Source organism: Dryas octopetala, chromosome 3 (assembly GCF_963921425.1).
Source record: "Dryas octopetala chromosome 3, drDryOcto1.1, whole genome shotgun sequence".
In the NCBI taxonomy this organism is placed as follows: domain Eukaryota; kingdom Viridiplantae; phylum Streptophyta; class Magnoliopsida; order Rosales; family Rosaceae; genus Dryas; species Dryas octopetala.
In genome coordinates, this window is record NC_141368.1 from 1,724,630 (window position 1) to 1,749,553 (window position 24,924).

Consider the following 24,924-nt stretch of genomic DNA (forward strand, 5'->3'; position numbering starts at 1 on the left):
TAAGTGTTTGTTGCGCAAGGATTGGTATAAACCTTTCGTCTCCAACAATAGGAGGTTTGTATGTGGGGATCCCCATGTGGATCCTGATCAATGGATTCACCTAGTTCGCCATTGGGATTCTCTGCCGGCACAGGTAGGATGTCAGTTGCTTTCTCAAGTGATTCTTGATTACAATATATATAGATTTCAAAGTAGGAAATTTCTTTTACAATATAAATGGTTGATTTATATGACCATCAATTCAATTACATGTCAGTCACCAGTTGCACATGTTCTGTAAATGTTGTCTATTAGGAGCGTGCTGCACTGAACACTAACAGCAGGCACAAAATGAGGGTGATGCATACGTCTGGCACAAAGACCTTTGCGCAAATCCGGGATGAGTATGTAAGTGGTCTACGACCTGCGAATAAATTTGGCATTTAAGGGTTTTACTGACCAGCTTGTAATTCAGAGCTCTTAAATTATTAATTTGAGTTTGAATGCTACATTAGATAATTGTTATCAGGTGGAGCAAAGTTTATGGTTGTTTTCTGTGTATCAAATCGTAGGCACAGGACCACGGAGGGGTGGAACCAAACAGAATTGAACTCTTCAAGATCACACATTGCAGGTCCAACGGGAATCCGGTGAACTCTAATGCAAGGGAAATTATTGTGAGTTTACTTGGGTACAATTTCAATTAAATTTCACTTGTTGCACAATATGGATACTTTAATGATGGTTTATGAGTTTTTAATTGGTAATTTCTTAGGTTTAATGTATTTCTTCTTTGTTCTAATAATAATGATGGTATTGGTTAGGCACTGACCCATGTTGACAAGTTGAAAGAGAACAGAAACAATAATCCAACTTTGAAGCATATTTTGTAACTACTTACTGCCAGTCGATACATATATAATCTTCACCATCTGAAACTATATTTATACATTTTTATATTTCTATCATCAAGTAAAAAAACCATATTTGTAATGGTGATGGTTTAAGATAGCAAAGACTTTTATTTACTGATTGTTTATTCTAAAAAAATATAGCAAAGGCTTTTATTTTATAGTATCATCAAGTAAAAAATCATTCTGCACCATGTCAATTTTATTTACTGATTCTTCAAGATTTGTGACTGATTGTTTAAGATAGCAAAGGCTATTATATTATATGCCATGCTTGTGTGTCAGGCTACTAAAAATGTATTTGAAATGTTTGTATGCAGGCTGATCTGGAACAGAGGGTAACCCAGTACGAACAGCTCCCCAATACACCCTCAATTACCATGGAAGTCATCAATGGAGTTTTTGCAGCAGTCATGGGACCTGAGAATAGCAGTGGCGTTAGGGGATATGGGATTGGAGTGACCCCTGCTGACATTCCAGGCATGCACACTGATCGACGTGGTGTGGCTGCGGAATTACATGCCTTAAGGGAGTCATATGAGGTGCTACAAAGGGAGGCTGCAAGATTGACAATGGACCATCGGGAAGAGATGGAACACACCAGAATGCTAATGGACCAATACCGCCTAGAGGTGGAAAGGCTTCGACTAATGCACAATGGAGAAATTATGCAGCTCCAAAGGCAACAACAACACATGGATGTTAATTTCAATGGAAGAGTGTCACATGCAGTTGACAACTACATCCGAGGGTCGTTGGCTGCCCCTCCGAGCATGAGTCAATTTCCACCAACAATAGTGATGGAGCCGAGCCTGCAAGTACCATTAGCAGCTGCAATTATGACTTCCCCAATTCCAAATCCTGCTGGAGGCCAAACGCAGCCTAGTACTACACCAAGTCGACTCAGTGGCAATCAAAAAGGAAAATCAGCTGCATGTGAAGGAAGCAACACAGCTTCAAGCAGTGCGAATGAGGGACCAAGTAACCTGTGAGGCTGCTGTTTGGATTCTCAGTAAGATAGTTTATAGCTTTTAAGTATTAGTATGCTATATATGGTCAATCTCCCTGTTTTGGAAGTTAGATTGTGAACTTGCTGACTTATATTTGGAATGAGGCCATAATATAAGTCATGCCAGTTTGCTTGGACTTGTTATATATTTCTGGTTTATTTTGATGATGGTAGTATATATGGAGCAGGGAAGTGCTGTGCATGATTATTTTGCTTTTGTGAATGTGGTAGGGGTGTGAACAATGAAAAGATGAGTAGAAGGTTTAAGTGTTCTGCTTAAGTACGTGTATTGTCAAGCAGCACATTTATAACACAAGAGGTGTTTTGTAATGGATGCTCACTCTGTTAATTATAATTTCTATTGGATCAGCTTGTGACTTTTTTGGTTTATCTGCAAGTTACTAAATTATTATTTTGTTCTTTAATTGGTTAGCAGCAAGCACATTTGGAAACCATGTCCAAAGCTACATTAGGTCCTCCTTCCAAAATTTAATTCTGCTATGCATATGGATATTACAAACAAAACCATTCTCAAATTGCAAATCGTTATTTCTTAAGCAACTCCATTTGGCAACTAATATGTATATGATTAAGATAGTTGGTTAGCATAGAAACAAGTATAAATAATGCTCTAGGAAACCATTTCTGCAGAATTTGTTTAGTAGATTGGCAACCTTTATCAAAGATTGCAGTAGCTGCCAACCTTCTGCACAAAGGTTGTTATAGCAGGGGTGAAAAACAGATTCAAACCTCTCCTATTCAAACCTATTGACCAACTAATTTATAAGTGTAGCTTAAGAATAGCACCTGTCTGACACATTAGTTTCTAATGTGCATGTCAACATCAATGTCAGGGGCCAGATGAACCAGCAACCTTACCAAAACAGGTGGTGCAAATGGTCTTTAGCGACCCCAACCCCTACATCATTTGGCTTAAGTGTTGCTGCACAGTTGCTACTGGATTTTGCAACTCTAAATGGTTGTTTAGTGGGCAATAGAACTAGGAAAAAAAAGGTTGGGGTTGCCAAGTTTTCTTGTAGTGGTTGGACTTCTAACAGAATACTAAAACCTCACTAACAGAGCTTTACTAATTCGCTAACAGCTGACTTGTAATTAATGTTGACTGGTTAGACTTGATGAGCTGGCAAATGCTTGTTTTGCTACTTCTTCAGCACTGGCCTATACGAAGTTACGAACGCTAGCTTCCCATGCATAATTATTGGCATTGCATGTTCACTGTATTATGGATCACCGCTTTAATTTCATCCATTAAGTAACAAATCACTGGCCAAGCATTCCGATGCGTTCTCAAATGAGGTTTCTGCAAATATATTTTGCTAACAAGATGCATGGACATTACCTGAGCTATAGAATCAGACTTTGACCTAATACTTCAATTATATCGGACATATATATATATATATACCCATTACATTGCATGTATTTGGGCATGTAAAATGGATCGGGTGGGATTAGCGCAAGCCTGAAGTTTCAAGTTTGAAATCGAGCACGGGCAAAGCCCATTGTACTACTTAAATATATGAAGCATATATAATTGTAATTTTCCGTGACGATGATATGAAGCATATACAATTGTAATTGAAGAATGAAGATTTTGTTTCTGACTCGGACAACAAAAATTAAATTCCTTTTATTTTTCCTTGTTAAATGTAAATTGGTACCTTTGCCACACGGCCCACACCAAATGTCACTGAAACCTTCATATTACACGTACAATTACAATACAAAGTAATAAACCTAGTTGGACTCAACTCAACTCAACTCAATCTTGGTTCCACGACTCAACGAGTTTCGTTAATGCAACCCGAGACGACCCGCCCTCACTCAATGCAGCATTTTCTTCACTATTCAAAGCCTTGATACGCTTTCTGATCGAGTCACCTTCCTTTGAGTCCATCAACTCATTAACTCGCATCTCCACCTCGGCAGCACTCACAAACCCGTCTTTCGACTCGTTCATGGGCAAAGCAATCTTAATTTCCTCCACCAACACCACCCGATTAAATCTTTGCTCCGCATAGAGCGGCCAAGCCACCATGGGCACCCCTGCACACACCGCCTCCAACACCGAGTTCCACCCGCAGTGAGTCACAAACCCACCAACCGAGTCATGATTCAACACCGCCACTTGCGGCGCCCATGACTGCACCACAAGACCGCTATCTTTTGTCCGATCCAAAAACCCATCCGGAAGCAGAGACTCCAAATCCGGGTCGGGTTGCGCCGTAATGGCCACACTTTGGTTTTGGGAAGGCGGATTACGCACCACCCACAAGAACCTTTGGCCACTCCTCTCCAAACCGAAAGCTATTTCCTTCATCTGCTCCATTGAAAACAATCCCAAGCTCCCAAAACAGAGAAACACCACGCTTCCACTGGGTTGTGAATCCAGCCATCTCAAACACTCGGGCACATCACCACCAGATTTTTGATTGGGGGCAACGATTAAGGGTCCTATGCAGTAGATGGGGGGTGTGGGAATTTCAGGCACGCATAGGCCATCTGATATTGCTCTGATTGCTCTGGGCTCGAGCGATTCGAACGTGTTTACGATAACCCCATCTGATTTGGGCATTTGGGTTGAGTTATATAAGAAGTATTCATAAGCCTTATCCTTGCGATCGAGAAGTGGTTTTGGCATATCGGAGGAAGGCATTGGTGGGACTCCAGGAATGTCGAGAAGGGTGTCAAGATCCTTGAAGCTCTTTTGGGTGTTTTTGTGAGTAGTTGGGAGGTATAAAAAGGAAGCGAGGCAGGCTGCACCGGATGTGAAGAAGAAGTAGCCGGGGATTTTGAGCTCAGTAGCAACAGAAAGCGCGAGACCGCCGAAGAAATCCATGACAAGAGCTTTAATGGTGAAATTCTGGGCGAAGGAAAGGAGGGCATGGCGGACGTTGGGGTTGTTGAGGCGGAGGACTTCGAAGGTGAGGGTTTCATGGTTGGGGGAGGAGGTGGTGGAGGGGTCGAGAGAGATGGCAGGGAGGTGGTGGAAGATGATGGAGGTTGTGTCAGCAGAGACGGTGGAAATATATGAGGTGATGTCATGGGCTCTGTAGGGTGGAGTGGCGATGAGGATGTGGATGGAGAGTGAAGGATGGTGAGTAAGTATGAGCTTGCCAAGCTCTACCATGGAGATCAAGTGGCCTATAGCTGGTGATGGGTATAAAACTATAGCCTCCATAGCTCTCTCTCTCTCTCTCTCTCTCTCTCTCTGATTAGTTCTCTGTTTTTAGCTCTGTCTCTGTGGGACTGTGTGCTCGTATCTGCTCTTATACTATGGAAAACATCGGCCAAAAGACACTAACAAAATGAGGCTATTGCTCACTCATTGGAGAATAATTCCCTCAGTTCATGTAGGACGTCCCTCCGTCGCTACTGATGTGGCACAACCACAGTCGTACATTTTTTTTTAAAGCCCAATAACTCAAATATTTTCGGTTGAGTTAATTTTTATCTTTTTAAAATCTTGTTTTATTTTTTTTTTATGATAGCTTAATTTTTTTTTTTTTGGCCACTTTATGATACCTTAATTAAAGTGAAGACAAAGACTCAAAAGAATTGGGCTATAATCAATTGGGCCCTACCACCATGAACGTAGCATTCGATACTAAATGTTTTTCACAATAGAATACGACCAACGGGTCTTAATTTGTTTCTTGAGTTCCAAGACGTCTAAAACTCTAAATACATGTTGTTTAAACTTTAGCAACAAAGAAGAAAGAAACCAAAACGTGTACGTGACTAACATTTTCAATTATAATTACAAATACCATTATTGATGATGTGGTGTAACATTTACTTTCATTTTTAATTTTTTGCAGGTTTTGAGCTGGCCTGTTTGAAACCCAACACGAGTATGGACGAATATAAATGAACTCAGCTCACAAGTTGGGTCAGATTTAAGGTCTAGATTAATCGGGCCAACCAGGACCAACCCAATTATTAAACGGCTAAATATTCCATGGGGCATGCTCTCATTATTAAACAAGCCGGTCCAAGCACAAAGCACGACAGGGCCAGCCAGCTGTACGCTTCTAATGACATAAACAACAGTATCATACAACCTCAAATCGCAGGTACAGATCATACAACCTCTAATCACATAAACAGTATCATCACAGTTCCGTAGCTTCTACAAAGACAAAAGTCACAAAACATTGTTGTTGCGACAAAGAACAAACACGACATCTGATAAAATCAATCAAGTAAACTATACGAAACTCTTAAAATCATGTTGTGGACAACATCCACTTAGGTAATTCAATAACCTGCACCCGAACCAAAATGCCCATCAGCTTCAGGCCAGGGTAAGTGTGATTGTGTGAATGGTGCCAAAAAGAAGCAGAGACATAATTCATTGTTCAAAATGATGCAGAAACAGACATAGGATACACTTAGCGATGCCCTTCCCTCCGCTTTCCTTTCTTTCTATGCACTTTCACAAAATAAATAAACAAGCAGATGATAAAGACTGAGTGTTTCCTTGAGCTTCTACGAAATGCTCCTTACATATTGGTCAAGAGTTGTATTGAATAGCTCAGACCTACAAAGAAAAATTGCTTAGGAATTCAAAACCTTTTTTCATTTGTGTGAAACCTTATAAAGGCAACTAGAAAGTGTCACATTGCTATAAACTGAACCATGTATTGAAATTACATTTTAAAAACAAAAACAAAAACAGAAAAAAGTCCTAATGGTTTGAGGGAAACAAAAAGTTTCTTCCAAAAATATGACATCATCAAGTATCTGAGGTGCCTAACCCACCAGAAACTAATTCAGTAGACATAATGCAATGACAGGGGAACCAAGATCCAATTTAGCAAAAGTAGAGTTGCTGTCTAGACATTCAAATGATAAATTGAAAACTACAGTCAATTCCCTTTCGGGCTACTAGAATCAGCCTCACCATCTATAGCCTATAGGCATGCAATTAAGTTGATTACACTAGAACATTCATAAAGACTTGGGGTTGGGGGTTCATATTTTGCTTGACAATCAATTTTTAATAGTATAGCAGCATGATCCTCTTTTTTCCCTAAGGTGAAGCGAAAGAAAAGTAAACATTTATTTACTTACATAAAACTAATAATAAAGGAAAAGAAAAAAAAAATGTGCTGCATATCCAGAATATAAAGACACAGATAAGTGTTCCTAATAAGAAGAAGAAATTGCCCGGTTCAAAAATGTCCTGTTGTAATGAAACAGGAAATGTAAGAACATCTTTTTAATTAATGATATGCATCCGTTTGATAAGGAAACCAAAAAAATGATAAATCTATTTATGATGCATGGGATGAAATCTGTTACTGTGAAGATAAATCATGACTAGATTACAATGATGAAAGCTTAATCACTTACCTGATTGGAGTTCCGGGAGTATAAAGCGGGTTCTTGACAACATACTCGACGTACAAGTTGTAAATGTACTTCAAAGATTCGCGCAAGTCACCAGTCCTGGGATGAGTGACCAAGATAATCTGCACAAAGGAGTCAGAAGAGCAGCACATTAAGAATTGCATGGCAAACAAACACAACCACACACATTCACTTGTCCAAATTGCTAACCTAAGCAGTACAAATTCAAGAATGTATTTGAGTAAAGCCTTTCTGATGCAAAACTGGTAGATCTTAGTACTAGAGAAATTTTGCCAACAGGGGATCACTATACATTACATTAAGCCAAAATCAGCTAATCAAGTAACTGTCTTGACAATCAAAACCACAATTCTAGATCTGAGATTCTGAATGCCAATTACTTAAAAGAAGAGAAAAGAATAGAAGCGAACCTTTATACCAGAAGGGCTCTCCATGAAACTAAGCTTGTACGTATTGGTTCGGAAGCTGTGAAAGGAACAGCCTTGACCAGGCAGCTGAGGCACCCCAAGGTTCCCCTTCTCCACACTGCACCCAAAATATAATCATCAAATTAGGGAATAAGGGAAAATGGGTAGCAGAAGATGAGATGAGATGAGAGGGAATTACGTACGTGGTGGGGTCCATCTTGGCAGTCAAGGACTTGAGGGAGAAGAGCAAACCGAACATGAGCTTGTGGTCTTGTTGAGGGTTGAGAGTGTGGAGAGGTCGATTCCATTCTCTGTAGAGCAAGCAGACGCCGTTCCGGTTGAAGACGTACATCATGTGTCCGTTGTTCCCCGTCGCCGTTGCCGCCGGCAGCGATGGGCTTATCTCTGTCCCCCCGAAGAATTGCATTTTTTCCGACTCTGATCAAGCAAAAAACGCCACCCACCGTATACTAGAGGAGGAAAGGGAATTACGAAACGCTGCGTTTTGTCCCTCTTGCGATCCCATTCCTCCTGCTCGTGCGTCAGCTTATCTTTTGGCTAACATTGGGCTATATTGGGCTATATGGGCCCATGGAGATGGCGTGCCTCAAAATTCAATACATGATGAGGACAATCAAAGACAATCAATCATGGTTAGATTGACATGAATAATAGTCTTTTTTATTTTATTTTTGGTTATTGGATGATAAGTTGTATTACTTTTACATGATCATACCACTGGCACTGAGCTTCTCCGTTTCTGGGGAATTTCTGGTGCTTAATAAAAGCTTTCCTAAAAATAAAGCCCAGCATCAAATTAACATTTTGTGTCCCACGGAAGCAATGTACAAACAGGGCCTATCTAAGCTAAAATAAGTTGAATAACTAGTATGGGTTTTTTTTTTTTTTTTTTTTTTGAGGAAAAAAAAACAAGTTTAAAATTTTAAATTAACATGTATAAAAACCGATTACTGTAACATAAATACAGTTAAACTACATCATATTATCATATAAAATCCAAATGATACTAAAAATCTTTTGGAAGGAGGAAGGAGGGTGAAAGGATTCATGCAGAACTCAGCAAAAACTAGAATCTGATCACCATGTCCATGAACTTAATATTAGTATTAAATACTTGAGTGTACCGAGTACATGGAAAACACACAAAAGAGGGAAAGAACTGAGAAGCAAGAAGAATATTTCTGGTTGACTTCAAAAAGAATAGACATTCAAGCAGCCAGACTAATTGGAAAACTAAACAGTGTCCACCAACCAAAATCACACTCCCAAATAAGTTACAGGTATATCCAACTAGAGCAAGAGTCTAGTACTCCCATTTCTTCATCTCCATACCATCAGGAGGACTTCCCTCAACCTTCTTGTTGCCCACTTCTTTCCAGTTTGTTGAAAGCACCGTTCCATTTGATTCCACCTGGTACAATATCAAGAGTCAAGACAAACATTAGGATGCAATGCACAGGTCCATATGAAATAGACTTGATAGTGCTTGTTCTTTTCAAATTTTTCGTAGAGACCAGCATCTTTCAAACCGTTACAAAAATATAGATTTTCCATTATGCATTCTACAGGTATCAAACACTAGACAGGTAAAAGTCTTACAAAAGATTTTCTCATGGCCCTTCTTGTATCCTCATCAGCATCCTTGTATATGTCTTGGAAAAATTTGTTCAAAGCTGCATCACCATCAAGCTTCTCTTCTTTTTCCTGGAATCAGAACAAACAGAAAGTAGTTAGTGGTGCACTGACACATGCAAGACAAATATCAAATCAACAAGGTTACAAGCAAACCTCCTTCTTCACTTCAGCTTCGAGCTTATCCCAGTCTACCCCTTTTGGTTTTGAGGATGGGTAAGATGGCCTTTGACATCCAATAACTGTAAGTAATTACATTTTTTTAGCAACTATTTTTCAAAGGAAATAGGGAGACATTCTAACCCCACAAAGGATGGCTGCTAGTCCAGTTCCAAAAACAGTGGGTTACCTGGGGCATTAACTCTTAGTGGAACAGGGTTATTCTTGCTGAATTCAAGAGACGTCCAATGTATAGGTTCAGCTTTTGCCAAGCGAATTTCAATTTTGGTGGACAAAACATCATATCTGCACTTTTCAGGTATTATCTGTTTGCAGACAACCAAACCCAAAAGATTAATTTCTCATCCAAAAATGTAAGGCACAAAATGGATGTGCCTTCCATCATGCATATGTAAAACTAAAAACAGTTAAAACAATACCAACTACATGGGATAGATTAAAAGGCAAAGGAGAAAAAAGAAAAAAAATGGAAAGGGCATGTACGTGTTCATTAATTTTCTCTGTATATCCTGGTTAAGAAAAAGGTTCCTCAGCAACATAAAATTGATGCAATACCTTTCCAAACAAGCGAGGCTGAAAATGATACGTATCTTCACCGGGAACATCAATGCTAGCACTAAGCTGGAACCAACCAACAAAAGTAATTCATGAAGCCATAAAATTTGTGCCAAATATCCAGACAACTATAAAATCAATAAGAAAAATTAATAAAGACAAGAAGCATTGGATCAATGCGAATCATACTATTTGTTCACCGAATTCAACAGCAACATCTTTGGCTGGTATGCCCTTGGCAAATATGGTCACGACCACTTCTTCTGGCTTCTGGTAGAATTCATGCCTGCATAATTTTATTTTATTTTCACAGGTCAACATCTCATGCATCTAAGTGATTCGCATAAAGCATATACAGGGTGCCATCCAAGGATGCAAAGATTTTATGGAGTTTCAAAGATACTTATTTCATGTCCTCCAATAAAGATGTAGAAAAAAAGAAAATTACACGAATTTCCAATAGAATGCTGCTAATGTTCCTTGAAAACTTGAACACTAAAAGACATGCAACAGCAATTAAGCGGATTTCTCATCCGGCTGTAATCAAGCACCAAAAGAAGTTGAACTAACCTGTACTTTGGTTTGGCAGATGCTACTGTCAGCTGATTGGAAGGATTGTTCACGGGCTGAACATCTTGGGTAGATATAACATTTTCTGTAATTGTTTCCTCTGATTATACATGAAATAGTCATCAATAAGACAAAAAGGCCACCAAGATGCCACAGAGTAGTTTCTAATAGTCTAATGATTTCCTTAGATGTTTCCTCAATTCCCAAAACAAGAACCAATTACATAATTCCATTATTAGAAAAAAGCTAAACATCTTATTATGAGATAGGTCCCCCAGTTCCATGGATCACTAATAGGGGGAAATAATGTAACAAGAAAACAACACACCTGCAATTTTTTCATCGCACTCTTTTATTAGACTAGCGAATCTGGACTCCTCTGGTGCCAGAGAAGCACCAATTTCCAAGGCTGCCTTAGCAGTCTGGTATTCCTCAAGCTTGATGCAGGCAATGCTGTAACCAAAAATACCAAAGAAATTTAAACATAAGAAACAGCATAACAATGAGTGATGTCATTGACAATGGCATGTAACCAGTCCAGAACATATATGATAGCAAAGAGAGCCCATACATGCAGTATTTAATTTCCAAGTGTCTGTTATAACCAATAATAGAAGCCAAAACAATGAGCTTCATGATCTAAATACAAAATGGCCAAGTCATGAACTTTCTAAGGTCTTGGCCAAAAACGAAACCTTTCAAGGTCACAAAAAACTTAGGATTAGCATTTAACAACTTTCAATTTTCTAAACCTCAATCAACCCACAATAAGTACAGATGATTGGTATGACCTTTTAAAAGTTACAAGCATAGACATGACTTAACACCTCTTCTAGAAAGTATTTAGGTGAAATCAACAATCAAAAAGTTACATGATTGTGAAGTTGGAATTACAGCCCAAAAACTTCAAATAAAACCTTTATAGTTTATAACATAAATAGGTGCTCAGAAACACTAAACACTAGTATAGTATTGTGGGCTTGTGTAGAGCATCGTACTCACCCTTTGCGCAAGTACGCTTTGTACAATGAAGGGTCCAACTCAATTGCCTTGTTTGCATCCGAAACAGCCTCTGAAATAGCAAAACCCCACAATAAGGAATTAATTAAAGAAACCATATTTAATCCATTGAATTCTTTTGTTTCAATTTTTCTTTGAAACCAAACAAGAAAGCAAAAAAAGGGTAGCCAAGAAACTGCAAGAGAAAGAGGGTACCAAAAGAATTTTTGGATTTGATGTTGGCCTGGGCACGGTCGGAGTAAAGCTCAGCGTTGTTGGGGTTGAGAGCGATGGCCTGGGTGTAGAGGTCGACGGCCAATTCGAAGTGGTCGTCGATGAACGCCTCCTTGGCCCTCCTTTCGAGATCGGAAGCCATGGCGATAACCGTGAGAGTCTGAGTCTGAGAGTAGGGAGATATCTGCAAAGGGTCTAGAAAAAGTAGAGGGAGAGAGAGAGAGAGAGAGAGAGAGAGAGAGAGAGAGAGAGAGCTTGAGAATTGAGATTGACTGACTTGAGAGGTGGCAATAGAGAGTATATATTCACTCACTAATTAGAGAGAATGGGAAAGACTTCTCAGAGTCTACGAAATACAAAATAGTTTTGGAAATTACTTGGAAGTTGGAACTTTAGTAAAGTTTTTCATAAAAAATAAAATAAACTTTATGAAATCTATAAATTATAATAATCAATTGTAATTTTTGCCCTTTTGTTTTATGTTCACACTAGATCGGGGGAATTCAATAGAGCGACTCGCTAATTCCAACAACACATTTTTTGTAAATTTTCCTTTATTTTGATCAGATTCTAGAATTTTCCTTTATTTCACACACTTTTTATTCTTCACCTTTGTGAATTTAGATTAACAATTAAAGGTTAAGAACGTCATTTCACTACCTTTTAGAAATTTTGTTAATTATGGACAATTATTGTCCGGGTTAATTATGGACACAATCTTATGGTTAATTATGGACATTTTGTAAATATATGATATTTATATATTTGGGTGATTTTTTTTGGGTACTAAAACAAACAATTTCGTTACCTTGCTTGGCTAGAAAGTATATTTGCAAAACCTAAGAGAAGGCAAGTTCTTATCCTTTTCTTTCGATTCTAATATTTATACTTTTATATATTCTGAAGGTGTGATACTATGAGTCTACGAGACTATGACTAGATGGCAATTCACCAAGAACATATGAAGACTTCTAGATATAGCATTGTGGGAATTTCCATGACATTGATACAAATCATACAATGATATATAGCATTGCCATAAACCATAAACAAATAAACCTTCCACATAACATTAATTCGGCAAATATCCGTGGTTGTTGACGTTGACCAGCACACCAAGTAATACTTCTTCAGTTCTTCACTTCTTCCCATTCCCTTAAAAAAAAAAGTATCTTCTATTTAGACGGAAGTCCATGGGCAAATTGGGAAATTCATTTGGTCCGGTGTGCATTGCATTATTGATTATGAGTTCAACATCTATTAGGCTCCCAATTTTGGGTTTTAGAAAGATCTTCTTAGAAACCCAAAGGGCAAGGCAGAGCCCAATACATTAAGGGCAGAGGCCCGAAAAGGGACCCGACAAAGCGACAACAAACGAAGCCCACAACGAGCCCTGAAAAGAAACAATGTTCGGTCTCATATTAGTGTATTACCACCTAGAAAAAAAAAAAATTGAATTGCATTGCATTGCCTTATCAGATTTTTAATTTGTGCATTACCACCTAGAAAAAAACGTGTGCAGCCCACGTCTAACTTCACCCACTACTTCGTCAACTTCACGTCTAATTTGTTTTGCAACTACATGAACCAACTCTGGTCGCTCCTTATGTTCATCCACATCTTAGAAATAGTGGAACGAAGTTAGAGGTAGACCTCATATTGCAATAAATTAAAATTAAGGTGACAATGTGAGATGAGTCTCAATAGTTTGAATTGGGGGCATAGGTGTAAATTTCTCTTCTTTGTTTGGTCGGAGAAAAGAAAACAAAGTTCACTGACCATAATAATGAACAAAGATGTTCACCAAGACCGGTTGGAAACTTGGACTTGCTTCACTCACCAAACTAACCGTTGGGAACTCGGACTTGCTTCACTTACCAAAGCAACGCTTTGACACCCTTCCTCAACTGAACTACATGTAAAGGTTTTGATGTCTCTGGCAAACGTTACCAAGTTCATTACTAACATAAATGAAGTATACTGTTTCAAAGACATTTGCTTTCGGGTTCTTTCAGTATGCAACTCACAGTCCCTGAGAGAGGGTGTCTGTGTTCACACCCCAATTATCAAACTGGGTCTTCAAGATGACCTCTACTTGAGCAACAATTTGCTGTCCCTCTACGCCAAATGCTTTGGAGTTGAACAAGCACACCACTTCTTTGATGAAATGCCTTACAGGGATGTTGTATCATGGACTGGGATACTCTCTGCTTATGTTAGGACTGGATACCATGATAAGGCACTTGAATTGTTCGATTCGATGATAGTTTCTGGGCAGTGCCCCAATGAGTTTACACTCTCAACTGTTCTAAGGGCATGCTCTTCTTTGGGAGAATTTGATCATGGGACTCGTATTCACACATATGTGATAAAGCTTGGGTTTGAGTCAAACCAATTTCTTTGCAATACTATGATTGATTTGTATGCCAAATGTGGTTGCACTGAAGAGGCTTGTAAGATATTTAGAGATATGGACAGGGGTGACACTATTTCTTATACTACAATCATCTCTTCATTAGTCCAAGCTCAGAAATGGAGTCAGGTTCTAGGCCTCTACAAGGATATGATATATGATGGGGTTCCTCCAAATGAGTTCACTTTTGTCAAACTTTTAGCAGCATCCTGTTTTCTTGGGTTGAAATATGGGAAATTACTTCATGCCCATTTGATAATTTTGGGAATGAGGCTGAGATTGGTCTTGAAGACAGCCCTCGTTAATATGTACTCAAAATGCCAGAAGATGGAAGATGCTATCAAGGTATCAAATCAAACACCTTATTACGATGTGTTTTTGTGGACCTCTATCATTTCTGGCTTCACACAAAGTTTGAGAGTCACTGAGGCTATTGCTGCATTGCATGAGATGGAGGTCTCTGGAATTGTACCAAATAATTTCACATACTCTGGTATACTGAAGGCTTGCTCAGCAATTTTATCATTGGAATTGGGAAAACAGATCCATTCACGGGTGATCAAGACTGGCTTGGAGGATGATACTTGTGCTGGAGGTGCACTAGTCGATATGTACATGAAATGTTCCGGCGTCATAGAAGATGCCTTGAGAGTGTTTAGGGGGATAACCTTACCGAGTGTCATTACTTGGTCTTCTTTGATTGCTGGTTTTGCGGAACATGGTTTTGAACAAAATTCTTTTCAGTCATATGCGGAGATGCGAGCAGTAGGAGTTCAGCCAAATTCCTTTACTCTCTCTAGCCTTCTTCGTGCTTGCAGTACAGTTAAATCTCATAGTCAAACAATAAAACTCCATGGACATATAATCAAAAGTAAAGCTGACAGTGATATAGTTGTTGGGAATGCTCTTGTGGATGCCTATGCTGCATTGGAGATGGTGGATGATGCGTGGCATGTGATTAAGACGATGAACCATAGAGATGCTATCACATACACAGGTTTAGCCACAAGAATGAATCAGCTAGGTCGGTATGAAATGGCACTGGATGTCATCACTCACATGTACACTGATGATGTTAGGATGGATGGGTTTAGCCTGGCAAGCTTCTTATCTGCGTCGGCTGGCTTAGGAACAATGGACACTGGGAAGCAACTTCATTGCTATTCTGTCAAAGCCGGTTTAGGCAGCGGGATATCAGTTTCAAATGCATTAGTTGACTTGTATGGGAAATGTGGATGCATAGATGATGCATACAAAGCTTTTGGGGAGGTTTCTGGGCCAGATGTTGTATCATGGAATGGATTAATATCTGGGTTGGCATCAAATGGATACATTTCCTTTGCTCTCTCTGCTTTTGACGACATGAGGTTGGCAGGATTTAAACCTGATTCCATTACATTCCTGTCAGTGCTTTTTGCTTGCAGCCGTGGTGGTTTGGTTGTACTAGGTCTTGAGTATTTTCAGTCAATGAGAGAAAAGTATGGTATAGCCCCACAACTAGATCACTATTCCAGTTTAGTTGATCTCCTTGGCCGAGCCGGCCGACTAGAGGATGCCATGGAAGTGATCATGACCATGCCTTTCAAGCCAGATGCCTTAGTTTATAAGACATTATTGGTTGCTTGCAAATTACATAGAAACATTGCTCTGGGGGAATATTTGGCAAGGCGAGGTATTGAACTTGACCCATCTGATGCAGCCTTTTATGTGCTGCTTGCAAATTTGTATGATGACTGTGGTCAGCAAGATTTGGCCAAGAGTACAAGGAGGCTGATGGGAGAGAGAGGATTAAAGAAAAATCCTGGGCAGTGCTGGATGGAGATAAGGAACAAGGTTCATCTCTTCAATGCAGGAGATAGATCACATCCACAGATGAACGAAATCCATGAAAAAGTAGAATCGCTTATTGTGGAGTTGAAGAACCGAGGACACTTGTGCCAAGAGTATGAAGCTTCGTCTTATCATAGTGAGAAGTTGGCTGTTGCATTTGGTCTTCTCAAAACACCATCCATCGCTTCCATTCGCATATCTAAGAATATGCGTATATGCAGTGAATGCCATGACTTTATAATGCTCGTAACTCAATTTGTTGATAGGGAGATAATTGTGAGGGATGGGAACCGAGTGCATATCTTCAAGAAGGGTGAGTGCTCGTGTAGGGCTGCAGGAGGAAACATTTCATAAATTGATCTGTCATAATTAAGGCCGATTGCATTCGATCATCATAGATTGAGTGTTTTTTCAATTAAGTTCCTGAATTTGGCCTCCCAAATCAGCCGTTTTCAATTTGAAGGGTTAATTATGCAGAAACCCCATCGTACAGAGTTTTTTGAGCTGAATCTAATTTGAGTCATATTTGTTTTTTTGCATTCTCTTTATAAACTGAAAAGTAAGAATCAGAATGCTACATTAAAGAGTCTCATTCATTCATAACTAAGCAAAAGTGTGATCCAAATCAGGAACCAACAAATTCTGCATAGCAATTAAACTACAGTTGCATGTTTATTGAAAGAGCAGCTTTTGTTTGTGCCATCTGCACATTCCAAGTTCCTACAAGACACTAAGAGCCAGCGTTCTGCTACTACATTTCTCATTTTCAATGGGAATCAAGTGCGGAAATTAAGAAAATAACATAGATACTGAACCACCACTCAAAATGTGGATTATTAAAAATCCAAGCCTCTTCATAATTAAAACCTATACAGTCTAGCAAACAGGCGTGCTGTAATCAAAGATAAACATGAGAATTCTAGAAAAAGATTTAAATTCAAATTTGGAATCCAAAGTCCCTCCCAGCACATGCCAGCAGACCGTTACTCCTTCAATTCTGACTCGATGGAGGGGGCTTTAGTTGCATCCAACTTTGTTTGATTTGAAGTAAGAGACTCTAGCGCCCTGTGGAACTCTTCAGGAAGAGGACCGGGTCGGTGCAGAGGAACATGTTTGGGAACTGGAGCATCATTCTCGATCACCTCACATTCATAATCGTCAGGAACACCCCATGGATCCCACTCTGCAATATAACTCAATACAGAATGCACACCCATTACAAACTATCCATCTCATTTAGTATCTCGATTGAAGGTAAAAAATTCAAGGAAAGCATTTCTGATACTTTAATGAGACTTTGATATATAATCTACTACAACAGTTTGGCTCAAATGAGCACTTCATTATAAAAGCAAGATTAGAAATATACATCTAGACAGCAAAAGATATTGGTTCCAACATTAGAACAATGAAGCACGAAGACAGTAGAACTGAGGAATGCCATATTATCAAAGAGATTACAGTGGTTAGTCAACAACATAGTTCATACAAATAAAGAATTCTATTTTGGCCACTGAATGAGAGTTTGAAGAAAATATCATTCGAGTGAAGAAAATAGCATTTCCTTATTGAGTGTCCACTTGAGTTGACAATCAATCATATCCCTAATTGAAAAAACTTTATTTTTTTTATAAGATTAATTGCAAAAACTTTATGGACAGTCAACAAAGTGCTATTGAAGCTTATTGTGTGTTCCACATGCCTAACATAAATTATTTTTAGGAAAAGATAGTGAAAATTAATTGGATAACTAGAAATAAATAATTGTCACAACATGTTGACTATAGGGGATAGCTAGCTCAAATGTAAATATCCCTTCCACCACATTGACCAACTCATACCACACATTAACAAACTAAGCATTCTCAAGACAACATTGGACATGTACCCAAGTATCAGTGAATCATAGTCTTAATCAAAAGAGTGAAAGCAACATCAAGTTGCAGCCTATATAAGCAAAAACCAAAAGTGAATGACAGAACAGAACCTGGGGTTGTATTGGAAAGAATTGTGACCATGGCCAACCAACCCAAACTGAGAGCTGAATACATGTATGTGTGTAGTGGGTAAATATACACATAAATGCAAAGGCATCTGACGAAAAATGTTTACCTTTGGCAACGAAAGTTCGACACTATGCTCAAGCAGAATTTCTCAAGGAAAACTAATACAAGCACTTCCTAAGTGACATATTCTCAACCATTCACATTTTCTTTGAAATTATTAAAATCAAGTGAACCCTTTTGTTTCATGATTGTAGTAAAAAAAAGCACTACCAAAACACAAATTAAGCTGAAAATTTACAATCTTTACTCTTTAGTTCTTTACTCACTTTTCCTCCATAATTTCAGCAAATAAAAATAGACAACTCAATAGCCATAAAAAAAAAAAAAAACTATACAGAGCTGGTTAAATCACCTAAAATTTCGAATTCCAATTCCCATTTTCTATTTTTCAATAACAAAATGCAACTCCAGATTTTGGGCACACCGCATCATTTGAGCTCTTTTGAGCTCAATTTCCAATTTTCCATGTTATAGGACCCATGTCAATCGCAAAACTCAGAATCAAATGACAAACACACATTTCAAAATCATTAAACAGCAAAAATAAACAACTCAAATTTAATTAAAAAATGTACGGACCGATCATCTTGCCGATGAGGGTGAGCTCGTCACGAGCCTCCTCGATGAGCTCCTCGACCTGGCCACAGCCGAGCTTCTTCTCGATCACTTCCCAGTCCTCTTCTTCATGGCAGACCTTGAGACGGTGGCGCGTGAAGCTCTCCACGGCCTTACGGTACCCTTCGTCCTCGGGAACAGCCTGGATATCCTTTAGGGTTTTGGAGTAGAGCTCGATTAAGACCTCCCTCGCATTGGGGACCACGTCCAGCCCTACAATCCCCGTCGTCTGCTTCACCCTGGCCATTAGTGGCCGTCCGATCATTCGCAGCAACATCTTTTCGTACTCTCTCTGTGAAGCTCTGGATCGGTTCTTTCTCACAGACTCACTTCTCACTGTTAATGTTAATTGAATTTCATATTTCTTTTTTTTTCTTTTTTTTTCAGAAAATTCAATATTCAACTCTTAATTGTCTATTATTAATAAAATTAAAAACAAATAATCTGTTTTGCGTAGGAAGGGCCGGGCAAGGTTTTAAAACTTTTAGATTTATCTTTGGTAAAGGCCCGCAATAGTCTTTGGGCCTAATCAAATGGTTGCGCTAGCCACTGGCCCAACATAAAATTGATGATAGATTTTGGGCTTGAACTTTTGAGCCCGTCAGCCACCTACCGTTATCGGAAGAGATCTAGGTTTCGTTCTTTTTTTTATTGCCCTAAAATCTACTGGGCCCCCGTTGAACCCTATAATCTTTAAGAGGCAGAAAACTCTAAAAATTAGCTAGATAGGTACTTTTATGGTGTGTTTGGATTAAGTATTTTGAAATTACTAAGAAATTCACAAATGACGGAATTTAAAACGATGTGATTTAAAATTCTAGAATATGTAAATTCTCTTGTTTTGATAACATGTAAACATAATAGAGTTTAAACACGGAATTTATGGTAGTTTTAATTTTTGATACATTAATTCAAAAGAGTGATGGTGATGGTGGCAACAATAAAAATGATGTTTATGGTGAGTTGACCAAATTGATAGGGGTAATGGCCCACAAGCGGTAGGAGAAATGGTAGTGCTAAAATTGGGGTGTTGGCGGTGGCGGTGGCGGTGGTGGTGTTGGAAATGGCGGTGATGGTGGTGGCGGCGGTGACGGTGATGGTGGTGGTGGTGACGGTGATGGCGGTGGTGGCGATCTTGGTGTTGGTGTTGGTGGTGGTGGCGGCGGCGGCAGCGGGGGTGGTGGCGGGGGTGGTGGTGTTAGTGGTGGTGACGTTGGCAGCAGTGTTAACATGGTCGACACGATTTATTTTTCTTTTGTAAAAATTGAAATTTTGAAAATGACACCAATTTAAGTGGAATTTAAAGTTGGAATTTACAGTCTTCAAATCCCAAGTTTTTTTCCACCTAGAATTTACAAAATTCTGTATTTATTAACCCAAATAAGGAAATTAGAGCATGTAATTTCTTAAATGCTGAGTTTTGTTTAAATTCCGAGTTTTTTTCCTCTATCCAAACACACCATTAGGAATCAAATCCTAAACCGCATGGGAGCAAACCATGGGCCTAATCACTCGACTAAACCCTCTTTGGTCATTTCCCCATATTCTAAAGATCTCATATTGATGATTTGCTTTATTTTCATTTTCTATTTTTTTTTATGTGAATATGGAGATTCAAATTTGGGACCTCTCTAGTATTTGGGAAAAAAATAATATTAGACTAATATTTAGTTGTAGAGTTATCAAATGAGTCGGGTTGGCACAAACACGACACAACCAAAACAAGCATAACACGACACATGCATGAAACGGACAATACCGACATGAGCACAAATGAGCCGAATTTTTTAACCCATAAGGCACAACACAACACGAGCACAAAATGGGTCCAAACTAGACATGACTTATTTAACATATATTTTTTTTTACTTTTCAATAAAAAAATTTAATTTGTCAAGTAGCAAAATATTAATATCTAATAATAATGAAAAAGTAATGAAAGTTTTCTAACTCTAAATAAAAAACAAACTTATGGGCCGATTCTTTTAAGACACGGCACAAGCACAAATGAATTGCAAGTTATGGGTTGTGCCGTACTTAAATCTTTACTATGTGGATTGGTACAAACACAACACGCTAAATAGACTAACATGAGCACAACACAAAGCAAAAATGGGCTCAACTAAAGTGTGCAAAATAACTTTCTTTTCGAAAAAATATATGGAACTAGATCTCTCTATTAGATAGTCTGGTAAGTTTGAATGTGATTTAGTTGAAGAGAGGATAATCAATAAACAAAGACCCTTTATTTTATTCAAACAGAATGACCTTCTACGTTTTGTTTTAGACAGGGTCACCCCAATAAAATAACCCACCAACTTGCTTCACTCTCCACCATTTAAAACCTAGTATTATTTCTTGGATTCCCACTCAAACTATTTATAATTCACTTATGGATATTATTTTGCTCTTCCATATATAATAATATTTTCTAAATTTAGTAAAAAATAAAGTCCTGAATAAAATAGATTTGACCCACTCGTATTATGTCCAAAGTGGAAAAAAAATGTTTGACCCAAGAAGCCACCAGTTGTGTCCTTATTGTGTGAACAGACAAAAAGAGGATCCTGTGTTTGTCTCGTGATAAAGGCGACTGAACCGGAGCCGGTCACGGTCTGACAAATTAAGCCTTGCCTTGCATGGAAACGACAACTGTTTAACACCCACTTGATTGTCCAAAAAAATATTTAAATTTTTCCTAAATTTATTATTTAGGCAAAATTTGAATATTTTATCACTTTTATATTACTGAGTGCTAGTGTCTGTGGTTACCTGGTGCTGACCTGGCATAGTCAAACCATTTGAACAGAAAAAGCACTTAAAATCAATGCATCATCCACTTAGATTCTCTCCTATCTTAATCCTTAGGCAGAGTTCTCACTTCTCACCCCTCCTCAGAAAATATGCCTACCTACCATTTATCATCCTTGTGAAAAACATGATATCTTTGTCTTTACGGCTTTACCCAATTTGTTCATCATTATTAGTTATCATTTTTAGCTGGAAGATTAGAGATTTGAAATTGAAATTGAGTTTAGAAAAGAGGCATGAATTATAACTAGTAATTATTAACTAATAAAAATTATTCTTTTCATAGATGTTGGTGATTCAACACATAGAGTGCATTCAAGTTGATAACTGCACTGCAATGGTAAGAATTATCAACTGGCTGGTCAACCTCAGACTACATGTGTGATCCATGCGTGATATTCCTAAGGTCATCATTAGAAGGCCGGTGAGGATTTCGATCATCTTCATATGAAAAATTTTTTTAAATCCAAAAAAAAAAAAAACTCTAATGATACATCATACAACTCGATCCATAATTAAAATTGCCAAAGATGCAATACAAAACTCATGACAGTATTAAGGGAAACATTATTGTCGCACTCTCTTACACGTACATGTGCGTTATTAATAATTAAAGCTTTATAATTGAAAATATATTCAACGTATAATCATAATTATTATGTCGTTAAAAAATATATTTGGCGGCTTACATTCTTAATTATTACACTATTATAAGAGAATATCCAATATACGTTCTTACTACACTTTTATGAAAGTATATTCGGCGTGCTGCATGTATAACGGTAAGTTTTTAATATATTTCTACGCGTCCACACGCTTATGTTTAAAATAAACCATGCACGTACATACCTAAACGTAAAATTTTGAAAATATATGTAACATGATTTTTAACTATCGAATAAATCGTTAAGTTTTATTCACATAAGTGACTTTTAAGTTGATTTATTTCATGAAAGTGAAAAATTCAATGGTTTTTTTTTTCTGTTATATATTAAGATGGTGCACTGAAACCATTAGACAAAGGAAAAAAAAATTGTAAAACTCTATTATTCTAGTTGGAACCAGAAGAAAAGAAAATGAAATGAAAACCCTCTATGAGTGGAGAGGGAAGTGATTCTCTTACTCTTTTTGTATACGAGCTTAGAATCCCACCCCTCTACCATATGAAATAACCAAACACAGTAAATAAAAAGCCTATATTAAACCGAAGCCTATATATATATATATGCATATTCCCAACTCAGCGGCCACTAGAAGCCACCGCCAACAGTGGCTCCGGCAGAGGAGGAGTGACTAGCAGCCCAAGAAGAAGCCAAATTTGGTTGTCCTTTATTCGAAAAATTAGCAGCAGAAGTTCCAGTAGTACCCCTAGAAGTATTAGTCTCCAGTTGGTGCAGGCCCATGAATATGTCGTCGGACATGAGCGTATTGTTGGGGATGAGAATATCGTCCTTGTCCTCCTCCTCGTCCTCGTCCTCGTCCTCGTTTTCGTTCTCATCCATAACCATTTCCTCGTAATCAACTTCCTGATCAGCTTGAAGTGGTGGAGTCATTTGTGCGGTGGGAGAGAGGCTCGAAGAAGCCGAGAGTGGAGAGCTGGAATTGAAATCTTTGTTTGATGGCTTGTTGTGAGACGACGTCGTAGCAGCTGATGATAGCTTGTTTCGGGTGCTTCCAGCAAGCGAGTTCCGATGAGTCGGACGAGGGTGAGTGTGGTCGCCTGAGTATGTCACTATGAAAATGTCTGGGTCTGTAGTGCTGCGCTCCACTTGTTTTCTTGCCGCACATCCTTTCGTGCTGCTGCAGCGGTAATAATTCCTGTCCCAAAAATCAAATCCACTATTATTTTCCGACAAAGATGAGAGAGAGAGAGAGAGAGAAAATTGAGGATATCTGAAAACCTAATTAATTAACCTTGGATGTGGAGAACCTTTAATAGGTTTCTGACCGTATTTACGCCATGCCCATAAATCAGCGGAAAGATTCTCTACTTTTACCTGGCACACCAACCTTTTTTGCTGGCTCTTCCTGTGAATCAAGAAAATCGGGTGTTTGTGACATGAAATTAAGCAAAAACAAAAACAAAAAAATCAAAAGGGGGATTTGAAATACCTTTTTCTTGATCTGGGGGGATGGAGTTGCATGGTTGGTAGAATTGGAGCAGCGAACCCTTGCGGATGATTCTGAGGTTGAATTTGGTTCTGTTGTAGCATTTGTTGCTGGGCTTGTTGGGCTTGTTGCACTTGTTGTTGTTGTTCCTGAAATCGTCCGAAATTAGAAACGGGAATTGTGCCCGGATTGAAAGGAGGCCTGATGGTGGCGTTGGTAGGCAGAAAATGATGTTGTTGTTGTTGTTGGAGGTGATGTTGGCCACTAGATCCTCCAAAGTCAGAAATAATGGGCGGGTTTGGAATAATACCATAGCTAGTGGTGGTATTGTTGTTGATGGTGGGGTTGGAGTAAAAGGGCATGTAAAACTGTTGTAGCTCTTGGAAAGCATTGTACCTGTGCTCTACAAGGTTGGGAAAAGAAAATGGGTCATTTTCTGCCTCAGCTTTCACCCAGTCCCGCAGAGACATCTCCTCTTCCAAGGCGGCAGTACTACTGGAATTTATGGCTGCCGTGATGGCGGTGCTAGTGGTGGTGGTGTCGGTGGCTGATTTGCAACCCCGCACCACCGCCTCCAGATCCCAATCCTCTGCCATTTCAGAGAGGACCGGCTTCTTTAACGCCTTGGAATTAACGCTCACACCTACTGAACCCAACTCTGTGTTTGCTGTGCTTACTGTTTAAGCCATTGAATTTGCAGTGGGGTAAGGGAGAGACAGAAGTACAGAGGACGGCGCTGACTTTTCGGCAAAATCTAGGGAGGAGAGATAGAGTAGCTAGTGAGAGGAAATGGTGGAGCACTGACTTGGTAAATTGTCAATTATTTATACTAAAAATTATAATATTATTTAACCAGAAAAAGGAAAAAGGAGAAAGGAAAAAGAAAAAGCAGGGGTATTTATTATTTTGATACGGTTAGAGAGTGTTTTGGGGGGGGGGGTCATGGATTCGGAGGGTCTGAGAGAGAGCCTTTTCTCTCTCTTTTTTGGAGTACAGCCTTTTCTCTCTCTGGGAAAGTGGGAAGCCACTTTTGTTGTAGCTTTCTCATTGACTTTTGATAAAATGTCAAACAGGGGCCACACCACGGTGGCGCATGGACACTTACGCGTTTGTACAGTAGGTCTACTCGCTGAGTTTAATACTCGCCGTTATACTCGAATTCTGATTGGGTTGTAATATGTATGTG

General features: G+C 38.8%; 6 protein-coding genes across 6 annotated transcripts; 1 reads left to right on the forward strand and 5 right to left on the reverse strand.

Moving 5' to 3' along the window:
• Window positions 1–3,610: 3,610 nt before the first annotated feature.
• Window positions 3,611–5,245, reverse strand: UGT88A1 (UDP-glucosyl transferase 88A1). Its single transcript, XM_086238593.1, has one exon. It carries the CDS (start codon window positions 5,099–5,101, stop codon window positions 3,683–3,685), a length of 1,419 nt encoding a protein of 472 aa, XP_086094719.1. The 5' UTR covers window positions 5,102–5,245; the 3' UTR covers window positions 3,611–3,682.
• A 713-nt stretch (window positions 5,246–5,958) lies between these two features.
• On the reverse strand, window positions 5,959–8,374 carry LOC147289336 (SNARE-like superfamily protein). Its single transcript, XM_086238596.1, has 4 exons — window positions 7,907–8,374; window positions 7,707–7,821; window positions 7,279–7,397; window positions 5,959–6,463 (listed from the first exon to the last, which is right to left on the reverse strand). Exons 1-4 carry the CDS (start codon window positions 8,128–8,130, stop codon window positions 6,412–6,414), a joined length of 510 nt encoding a protein of 169 aa, XP_086094722.1. The 5' UTR covers window positions 8,131–8,374; the 3' UTR covers window positions 5,959–6,411.
• A 424-nt stretch (window positions 8,375–8,798) lies between these two features.
• Window positions 8,799–12,152, reverse strand: LOC147289337 (protein SGT1 homolog). The gene is made up of 10 exons (XM_086238595.1): window positions 11,877–12,152; window positions 11,664–11,733; window positions 10,990–11,114; window positions 10,662–10,761; window positions 10,281–10,377; window positions 10,092–10,157; window positions 9,706–9,841; window positions 9,513–9,598; window positions 9,324–9,428; window positions 8,799–9,135 (listed from the first exon to the last, which is right to left on the reverse strand). The coding sequence occupies exons 1-10, from the start codon at window positions 12,034–12,036 to the stop codon at window positions 9,028–9,030; spliced, it is 1,053 nt and encodes a 350-aa protein (XP_086094721.1). The 5' UTR covers window positions 12,037–12,152; the 3' UTR covers window positions 8,799–9,027.
• A 1,672-nt stretch (window positions 12,153–13,824) lies between these two features.
• LOC147289338 (Pentatricopeptide repeat (PPR) superfamily protein) lies at window positions 13,825–16,583 on the forward strand. Its single transcript, XM_086238262.1, has one exon. The coding sequence runs from the start codon at window positions 13,825–13,827 to the stop codon at window positions 16,489–16,491; it is 2,667 nt and encodes an 888-aa protein (XP_086094388.1). The 3' UTR covers window positions 16,492–16,583.
• A 126-nt stretch (window positions 16,584–16,709) lies between these two features.
• On the reverse strand, window positions 16,710–19,179 carry LOC147289339 (NADH-ubiquinone oxidoreductase-like protein). The gene is made up of 2 exons (XM_086237112.1): window positions 18,783–19,179; window positions 16,710–17,320 (listed from the first exon to the last, which is right to left on the reverse strand). Exons 1-2 carry the CDS (start codon window positions 19,093–19,095, stop codon window positions 17,121–17,123), a joined length of 513 nt encoding a protein of 170 aa, XP_086093238.1. The 5' UTR covers window positions 19,096–19,179; the 3' UTR covers window positions 16,710–17,120.
• A 3,476-nt stretch (window positions 19,180–22,655) lies between these two features.
• On the reverse strand, window positions 22,656–24,499 carry WRKY27 (WRKY DNA-binding protein 27). Its single transcript, XM_086237987.1, has 3 exons — window positions 23,742–24,499; window positions 23,544–23,657; window positions 22,656–23,447 (listed from the first exon to the last, which is right to left on the reverse strand). The coding sequence occupies exons 1-3, from the start codon at window positions 24,332–24,334 to the stop codon at window positions 22,880–22,882; spliced, it is 1,275 nt and encodes a 424-aa protein (XP_086094113.1). The 5' UTR covers window positions 24,335–24,499; the 3' UTR covers window positions 22,656–22,879.
• Between the last annotated feature and the right edge of the window lie 425 nt (window positions 24,500–24,924).

Bases quoted from the DNA above. Each gene is read 5' to 3' on its own strand.
- UGT88A1 (XM_086238593.1), bottom strand. From the start codon at position 5,101: ATGGAGGCTATAGTTTTATACCCATCACCAGCTATAGGCCACTTGATC.
- LOC147289336 (XM_086238596.1), bottom strand. From the start codon at position 8,130: ATGCAATTCTTCGGGGGGACAGAGATAAGCCCATCGCTGCCGGCGGCA. The intron at 7,822-7,906 runs GTACGTAATTCC...TTTTGGGTGCAG, and splicing joins GCCAAGATGGACCCCACCAC to TGTGGAGAAGGGGAACCTTG. The intron at 6,464-7,278 runs GTAAGTGATTAA...TTTTCTTTGTAG, and splicing joins ACTCCCGGAACTCCAATCAG to GTCTGAGCTATTCAATACAA.
- LOC147289337 (XM_086238595.1), bottom strand. From the start codon at position 12,036: ATGGCTTCCGATCTCGAAAGGAGGGCCAAGGAGGCGTTCATCGACGAC. The intron at 9,429-9,512 runs GTTTGCTTGTAA...TTCTGATTCCAG, and splicing joins AAGCTGAAGTGAAGAAGGAG to GAAAAAGAAGAGAAGCTTGA. The intron at 9,136-9,323 runs GTAAGACTTTTA...ATATTGTACCAG, and splicing joins GGGCCATGAGAAAATCTTTT to GTGGAATCAAATGGAACGGT.
- LOC147289338 (XM_086238262.1), top strand. From the start codon at position 13,825: ATGTCTCTGGCAAACGTTACCAAGTTCATTACTAACATAAATGAAGTA.
- LOC147289339 (XM_086237112.1), bottom strand. From the start codon at position 19,095: ATGTTGCTGCGAATGATCGGACGGCCACTAATGGCCAGGGTGAAGCAG. The intron at 17,321-18,782 runs GTCCGTACATTT...GTTATATTGCAG, and splicing joins CCTCATCGGCAAGATGATCG to AGTGGGATCCATGGGGTGTT.
- WRKY27 (XM_086237987.1), bottom strand. From the start codon at position 24,334: ATGGCAGAGGATTGGGATCTGGAGGCGGTGGTGCGGGGTTGCAAATCA. The intron at 23,658-23,741 runs GTATTTCAAATC...CTTGATTCACAG, and splicing joins CCCCCCAGATCAAGAAAAAG to GAAGAGCCAGCAAAAAAGGT. The intron at 23,448-23,543 runs GTTAATTAATTA...TTTTTGGGACAG, and splicing joins AAAGGTTCTCCACATCCAAG to GAATTATTACCGCTGCAGCA.